The sequence below is a fragment of the Panicum virgatum genome, chromosome 3K (genome assembly GCF_016808335.1).
Source record: "Panicum virgatum strain AP13 chromosome 3K, P.virgatum_v5, whole genome shotgun sequence".
Taxonomy (NCBI): domain Eukaryota; kingdom Viridiplantae; phylum Streptophyta; class Magnoliopsida; order Poales; family Poaceae; genus Panicum; species Panicum virgatum.
The window spans coordinates 18,490,247-18,499,133 of record NC_053138.1 but is presented as its reverse complement, the minus strand read 5'-3'; the positions used below and the strand labels follow the sequence as shown (position 1 = coordinate 18,499,133).

The following is an 8,887-nucleotide window of genomic DNA, read 5'->3' as shown; positions in this document are numbered from 1 at the left end:
CACTTCTTCAGATTTTTCTGCTGCGAACTCTTTGATGCTTCCCAAGCTTATGTTTTACTGAATTTTTCTCTTGATTCCATTGTTTTGAAGTCGAAATAATAATATATACTCAATATATAGGTTGTGGTCAAGGAGGTGTTTCACAAAGAGATGTTTTTGGTTAAGGGTGGATATCCAGCGAGGTTTGCGATGTTCCCGGTGTAGAAACTCACAATGCATGGTAAGAGGAGGATCTCAACTGACTTAAAGGGTGGACTTCGTGTACACCACTTGTGAAGCCGGTAAGAGGAGGTCGGACGGACGGGCGGTGTGGTGCGCGTGCGCGGCCGGACGTGACGTGACATGCAGGTGCGGTGCGGTGCGACGTGATGTGCTGAGATGAGAAGAACGTTTTGCTGTTAAGAGCATTAAAACAGAGAATAAACGTTGACAGTAATGACTGGAGAATCACACCAGTAACTGGCGCTCATCAAAGCTCTTTACGACGTCCAGGTTTGTTGAACCTGAGGCACCTTCACGCCTATATAAACCACCCCTTCCTCCTCTCATCGACACACACTTCAGTACTTGATCCTCCTGCTTAGGAGACTTCTCCCTTCTCCCTCTGCTGCTTTCTGCCGTTCCCATCGCTAGTGCTGCGCGCACAGCTCTAGCGAGAGCAGGCCTCTGGAACCTCTGCTCGCTGAAGGTCCTGCACGGGACGCGGGCAATCAGGTTTTTGGGGAGCGTCTTGACGCGACTGCTCGCTCCCTGGTCGACTACTTCGTCTACTTCCCGGCGTGAACGAACGACTACTTCGTCTACTTCCCGGCGTGAATGAACGACTACTTCGTCTGCTTCCTGGTGACTTTTCGTGGGACTGCACTGCGAACCTCTTCTTGCATCGACATCGTTCGGCTACTTCAGGCAAGGCCAGTCGAATAGCATGTCTATTCCAGCTGGTAACGGTGCAACCGGTGCAACCGGTGCCTCCGGCACTGGTCCCGCCTTGGGATACACTCTAAACCTATTCTGGTTTAATTTTTTGTTCATGCTTATTAGTAAAAATAACATGAACACATACATATATCTTATTCACATATTATCACTCATTTATGCCATGAAATTACTAGTAATATTTGAAATTAAAATATACCAAAAATTTACTAGTTATCTAAGAGATGCGAGTCCGAGCGGTTGTGGCGGCAAGGGCAGCAAGCGTTGGCGCGTGCACCGCGGCACCAGGGTTGCCCCAAGCTGGGCGAGTAGAGGCACCGTGGGTGAGCAGATGCAAAGGTGGACACTGACAGATGGAGCTAAGGGCAAAATGGTCTTTTCCCCACCTAAGTTAACACCCCTGTTGACCGAATGGTGATGGAAATGGTACTGGAGTGATGAATCAAAATTTCTAAGGCGCCGAAGAAATTTTTAAAATTTTTGTGGCACTGAAGGATGAGGCAACTATTTTTGTTGTATTAAAGGAATTGACTCAATTATATTATCTTTGAGCCTGAATATTTGTTTGCAATAGTATTACTACAAAACACTATATTTGTGCCTAAAATGTTAGCATCTAGAAAACACTGTTGGTTCTATACTTCTGTCCAATAGGAAATAACTTAATTTTTCTGTCGGTAGGTTCATAAAATTTTCTGTTAGTACTCTATTGTTAGGGATATGTTTATAACACTTCTAACACTGCCGGTTCTGTCCAATAGGAAATAACTCAATTTTTTGGTCGGTAGGTCCGTACTCTATTGTTAGGGATATGTTTGTAACACTTTTAACACTGTGGGTTTTGTCTGACAGGATGTAACTCATTTTTTCGGTTTGTAGGTTTGTCAAATTTTCTGTTAGTACTCTATTGCCAGGGATATGCTTATAGCACTTCTAACACTGTCGGGCAGGGTCGACAGAATAATTATTCTTGATGGTTCCTTTAATCTGACAGGTCTTAATTTTCCTATGAGTTGCCCATCAGGAAAAAATAATTCTGGCGGGACATGACAAGCAATTTTATTTTCTCTGTTGTTTTATCCCTGGTGGAATTATTTGTCTGTCGGTAGACTGACAGAATTGTTTTCCTAACAGTATATTGCTATTTCCTTGACAGAGATTTTGGCAGGAAGTTTCGGTTTCCAGGAGCGCTAGCTGCCATCTATTCTCAACTTGATGAGGGCTAGCTGCCATCTATTGTCAACTTGATGGTGTGGACAGCACTGCCGAGCTTCCTTAAAAAGGCCCGAAAAAAATTCCAGGACAGCAACGTGATGATGTGGACACGTTCATTTAGCAAGTCCTTGGCGAGTAAACAAAAATTTCATTTAATGTACGTACACTCAGCAGAAGAAACGAAGACAAAAAATTAGGTGAGGTCCCTAAATTGCTGTTTGTGAGGACCTGTTCCGGATACGTGCCGCGTGAAGACCACCGATCCGACGCCTGCTCGTTCGGCTCCCGCACAGCCAAGGCTAGCAACCATGGCGTCGCTCGGCTCGCGCTTGGCTCCCAGGCGGACTTCTGAGCGGAGTCGCCGTCCGCCTCATTCGCCGAACGCTTCGCCAAATATGCTGCATCTTCTTGCCTTCGTTCACCAAATCGGTTCCAATCTTGTTTATAGTGACATGGATCGGTTCGATTCTCTTTGCTCCAGATGCAAGTCTGACATCAATCCACATCTCTTATCACTGCTTGCTCCTCTTGCAATCAATCGGGTATGTCATGTTCACATCTTGAATCAAGATGGAAAGGTGTTGGTTCTGCACGATCTGAGACCAGTGTAACATGAAGCCATGTCTAAATCAATAAGCACCTCGATAGGGAGATCACAGGTTCACACACTTAAATCTGCTAACGTCCGGTTGTCGCGGCATTCGTCAGTTTTCTGAATGTTCAATCGCCATTCAGTTATCTAGGCAGAGATGGCGACGGCAGATAAGGGAGGCGGAGCAGGAGGCAACGGTGCCCGATCCCATCATTGAGGAGAACGAGATCCGCATCTAGGGAGCTCGAAGTACAGACGTAGGGAGCCGAATCATCTGATAATCTAAACATTCATCTGGAGCCGAGCCAGCCGAACCATCCTCATGTACTAGAGCCGAGTGAGTCGCGTCTATTCCCATGCACTGGAGCCGAGTAGCCGTGTGCCCTCCTATCGCTGGGTAGGTCCTCACGGGGTGCGGTTTGGGGACTGTCCCCACGCAAGCACAGCTTGATAAAAATTGACTGCGGCTGTGTTTAGATCCCTGGAATTCCAGTGGGAAAAAAAGTCACATCGGACACTGTAGTTCACTGTAGCACTTTTCATTTGTTTGTGGTAAATATTATCCTACCATGACCTAACTAGACTCAAAAGATTCGTCTCGTAACGTACATCAAAACTATGCAATTAGTTTTTTTATTTACCTACATTTAGTACTCTATGCATGGATCATTTGCTATATTTAATGTTTTGATGTGATGGAGATGTGATGGAAAATTTGGATTTTGGGGGGTTTGGGACATCTAAACACACCCTGCCTCGTTCCTGACTATGCGATTCCCCAGAAAGCTCGAGCCGCCATGGCCTTGATCACGAAGGTACCAAAGACCCTTCTCCTCAGCCTCGCCTACCTTCTGCTATGTGTTGCTATCCTTTCCCATGCCACCTCGCTTAGCTTCAGCTACAACTTCTCCACTCCCGGCGCCCTCAGCAGCCCCGACCTCAAGTACATGTCCAACGCCACAGCCGCCGGCGATCGGGTTGACCTGACGAAGAACACCAAGTGGAGCACGGGGCGGGTGGCGTACGGGCGCCCCGTGCAGCTCTGGGACGACATCGGCAAGGTCGCCAGCTTCACCTCCAACTTCACCTTCGTCATCAAGTCGCTCAACAGCAGCGCTCAGGCAACTCATCCGATCCAAAGGATTTCTTGAGTTTCTGTTAGGAGGAGACCACACACCTGATGACGTGCTGTATGTGCTTGCTGCACGCAGGGCGACGGCGTGGCGTTCTTCGTCGGGGCGTACCCCCCGGACCTCCCGCCGGATTCCGACGGCGGCCTCCTCGGGCTCTTCAACGACCCCTTCAACCCGGTCAACACCAACTCGCCGGCGACCGTCGCCGTGGAGTTCGACGCGTTCAGGAACGAGTGGGACCCCAAGAACACCATGAGCCACGTCGGGGTGGACGTCAACAACATCTCGTCGGTGGCGTACGCGGCGCTGCCGGACGGGTGCTTCAACGGGACCATGTCGGCGTGGGTCAGGTACGACGCCAACGCGAGCACGCTCTCCGTGACCCTCCGGTTCGACGACCGGCCGGGGCTGGGCGTCTACAACGTCAGTGCCCGCGTCGACCTCAGGGCGGAGGAGCTGCCGCAGCAAGCGGGGGTGGGGTTCTCGGCGACCACCGGGGATCGTGCCGAGAGCCATCAGATCCTCTCTTGGTCGTTCGAGTCCACTCTCACCAACGTTGCCGTCATCAACAAGACCGGCAAGTGGATTCCCTTTCGTTACTTGTATTTCTTCTTGTTTCCCACATGTTGTTTCACTACACTTTTTTTTTTCGAATCGAGGATTTACCCCATTTCCATTATCCAAACGGAAATACCGGCTGTTTGATACAGAGTAGGATGTGATTACAGACAGATATGTTGTTTCACTACACATGTGTTCTTGCATGCAAAATCACTCTATGTATATGTTCTAATTGAACTTATCTTGGAATGACAGCATCAAAGAGTACAAAGACAACACACATACGCCTAATTGCCGGGTCGGCATCCGCTGGGGTCGGCATGCTGCTCATCATAGCAGCGTGTCTCTGCTACCAGAAAAGAAAGGGCACGCAAGCGTCACCACGAGACATGGACGATGAGTTGAATATGGGGACAGGGCCTCGAAGGTTCACCTACAGACAACTATCGCGGGCGACACGGCGATTCTCCGACGACGCCAAGCTCGGGGAGGGCGGCTTCGGCTCAGTCTACCGTGGGTTCCTGCCGGATCTGGGGCTCCATGTGGCCATCAAGCGGGTCTCCAAGACGTCCCAGCAGGGGAGGAGGGAGTACATCTCTGAGGTGACCATCATCAGCCGCCTCAGGCATCGCAACCTTGTGCAGCTCGTCGGGTGGTGCCACGAGGGCGACGACCTCCTGCTCGTCTACGAGCTCATGACCAACGGCAGCCTGGACACCCATCTCTACAGCGCAACAAACGTCCTGACGTGGCCAATCAGGTACCAACATGGTCGATCACATGATGAACTACTGCACTAGTCTCTTTGATTTGGTTGCCATCTTATAAATTTCCTCCCTTCCTCTTGATGAAAAATGGCGGGGCCGTCATACCCCACCGGTCGTCGAGCTTATAAATTTGGAAAAAAGAAAATGGAGACACTCAATTCAGTTTCAATTTTTGGGGCGCGTCAGGTACAACATCATTCTCGGCTTGGGCTCGGCTCTCCTGTACCTTCACCAGGAGTGGGAGCAGTGCGTGGTGCACCGGGACATCAAGCCCAGCAACGTGATGCTGGACTCGTCGTTCAACGCCAAGCTGGGTGACTTTGGCCTCGCGCGCCTCGTCAGCCACACCCGCGACGCGCACACCACCATGGTCGCCGGCACCAGGGGCTACATAGACCCCGACTGCGCTGTCACCTGCCGGGCCACCACCAGGTCCGACGTCTACAGCTTCGGCGTCCTCCTCCTCGAGATCGCCTGCGGCCGGAAGCCCGTCGTCCCCGAGGAGGACGAGAGCAAGGTGCTGCTCGTGCGCTGGGTGTGGGAGCTGTACGGGAGAGGCGAGCTCCTCGACGCGGCGGACGTGCGGCTGCTCGACGGCGGCGAGGCCGCCGGCGCGCTGGAGCTGGAGCTGGAGCGCACGCTGGTCGTGGGGCTCTGGTGCGTGCACCCGGACTCCGCGTCCCGGCCGTCCATCCGCCAGGCCATGAGCGTGCTCCAGTTCGAGGCGCCGCTGCCGGAGCTCCCGGCTGAGATGCCCGTGGCGACGTACGGGCCGCCTGTGCCTGCTGGCGGGGGTTACCAGCCGACCAACACCACGTCCACGTCCGGGACCGGGACCGGGAGTGCCAGCAGCAGAGGGCACTCGTCAGGCTAGTGCACGGGCGGAGCTGCATGGGTATTTCTAGGAATATTCAACTTTTTTTTTCCAAACAATCAAATACATATCAAAGTATGTATATACGTATAGCTGCTTATGTGGTCTAAATTCTCTGCTTTCTGAGTTAGAAACCAGCCCAACACAACAGCCACACGCACACTGGTCCACTCCTCTCTCACCTGATGCAAGTCCAACCACCGATCGGATCGGTCTTGCTCGTCTTCAGTCCTAGTTTTCTGAAAAATGAGCTCGAGCCGCGTGGTGGTAAGGGAAGAGGCAGTCAGGCAGGTCACAAAGTCGGGGAACCATGCAAGTAGACAAGAGTGATGCGCCACGCATGACTAGCGGCAGAAGCTTAACATGACAGCATAGAAACCTCGGCAACATGCCACAACCATCTTCCGACCGGGGATGCTTGAGCCATCAAGTAGGTGATGCTCAGACATCACACAGAGAGGTGGATCGATCCGAATTTATATCCTCATATTATGATCGCTTTGAAATTAGTTATAACAATTTATCTAACCAAGCCAGGGGTCTATTTTGAAAAGTAGAGAGTAGCAATGTAGATATGTTTTTTGTAGTTCGAATACTGGAATATTAGCATATATGCTTAGACTTATGACTCTAATTTGGTGATGGACAATTTCGAATTATACGTATCAGCATTAGATTTGACTAGACCGGTTCTTCTGGTTCTACTTGCATGATCGGAAAATGTTCCTGAATGTAGAATAGAAAAGCCTAATATTATGAGTTAAAGATATTATGATTTTTTTTATATTTTGGATTGGGAATACCCAACTGTAAAATTCTGGCTCCGCCACTAGGCCAGTGACCAGACGGCGAACTCGTTGTCCACGTCGTCATCGATCAGCAGCGCCGGGGGAACACGTTCTCTCGCCGCTTCCAAGTTCCAACACAAGGAGTGAAACGAGAGGGAGTGCACGTGAATCCAACAGCGGAAGCTTAGGCATGTCCGGGCAATTCAGTCAATAAGCTGCCCGTCCTGGCTCTTGCAATACATCGTTGGATGGGTATCGTACTGGGAACTAACAGGATTAGGTTGTGGCCACTTCTGGCCAGAGATCAAACATTCGCGCTTTTTTCTTTTTTATATTAAAAAAAATCAAAATTTCAAAAATATATGTCCGTTTTGAAAAATATCAAAAATACTCCCCGGTCGTCCTCCCATAGGGCGACAGGCCCTAAGTGTAATTTTTTTTCAAATTCGCAACGAGGTCCCTAGGAAAAAAAATGCAAGGGGGCCTGTCGCCCCCCCCCAACGGGCGACAGGGCCTGTCGCCCGTTGGGGGGGCGACAGGGTCCCTCCCCCTATATAAGCCCTAGCCGCCATTCGCCGCCATTCCCTTTGTCATTGGAGCCTAAAAATTCAGGAAAAAAGAGAGGGGTGAGGAGAAGAAAAGCGGCGAAGCTCTGCCGAATTGCGTACTTGTGATCTACCGGTAACTTCCGTATGAATCCATTGATATTGTATAACAATTTAATTTAATTAGCGGATTAGCTGAATTAGATTTGGTGCTTTAGAACACTCGTTTAGTATTACAATTTCAGTACTATTACTGACTTGTTTTTAAATTAATTATGAATTAGAATAGAATTATGAAAGTACCTTATTGATATTGCAGCATAAGGCAATGTCTGCCTCCAATTGTGGAGGATTTTCATGGACCGAAGAAAAATCTAGTATAATACTTGATATCATGACCCATCTTGTTATCAGTAAGAAGTTGGATTCGTTAGCGGATGGTACGATAGAGATGGTGTTGTCCAAAGTAGTAGAGTTTAAAGATTTCACATTATTTCGAGGTATTACGAAGCAAGATGTAAAGAAACACCTGCTAGAACGTCGGAAGATATACATGAGAGTATGTGAACTAGCGAATCATCCTAATATCATTGGATTCTTACAAAGTTCTTGTAAGATATGGATGCGGCCAGAGGTGTATGAGATGCACATTAAGATAACTCTCATTCAGTTGTATTCCCGTCCGTCATTTCGAATCCATATTTATGAAACAGTAACATTGTTTGTTAATTATATGCTAGGATTACCCCGAGGACACGGAGTTGATTAACAAAACGATACCAAATTTCTGTAAATTGGTATGTATCTTCGGTGGACTTATGCCGCAAACTAGACGAAGGAGGTGGATAAGATCTTCGGGTGATAGTACTTGGCCTGCGCAAGAACAGATGCCCGGAGGTACGTCGAGTCATGCTTCAGCACCTCAACCACCAACTTGTGTTAACTGGGATGACGACATGGATGACTTCATGCCCCCCAAATCATGGCCTCCAACACATGATGTTCCTCCCCCTTTACATGAACCTAGAATCAGAAAAGAGACAAAGGGAAAGGCAAAAGGTTCGTCAAGTCATGTTGCACCACCTGCAGCACAAACTTGTGTTAACTGGGATGACGACATGGATGACTTCATGCCCCCCAAACCATGGCCTCTAACACATGATGTTCCTCCCCCTGTACATGAACGTAGATCCAGAAAAGAGAGAAAGGAAAAGCCAAGAGGTTCGTCGAGCCATACTACACCACCTGTAGCACCACCATCTGTCAACTGGGATGACGACCTAGATGATTTCATGCCATGATCTATAACGTATGATGTTCATCGATTTAAGATGTATTCGCATTTAGTATTGTTAATGTTGTATTATGCTTGTATGTATGTCTCGTACCTAACTTGCATTCACTGTACATGTACATAATATCGAGTTTGAATCGTACTTAGTCGTAATGGAGCATCGAAGTATAAACATACCATCT

General features: G+C 48.9%; 1 protein-coding gene across 1 annotated transcript; it reads left to right on the top strand.

Moving 5' to 3' along the window:
• Positions 1-3,488: 3,488 nt before the first annotated feature.
• Positions 3,489-6,111, top strand: LOC120698079 (L-type lectin-domain containing receptor kinase IX.1-like). The gene is made up of 4 exons (XM_039981556.1): positions 3,489-3,864; positions 3,955-4,453; positions 4,693-5,197; positions 5,391-6,111. Exons 1-4 carry the CDS (start codon positions 3,541-3,543, stop codon positions 6,076-6,078), a joined length of 2,016 nt encoding a protein of 671 aa, XP_039837490.1. The 5' UTR covers positions 3,489-3,540; the 3' UTR covers positions 6,079-6,111.
• The last annotated feature ends 2,776 nt before the right edge of the window (positions 6,112-8,887 follow it).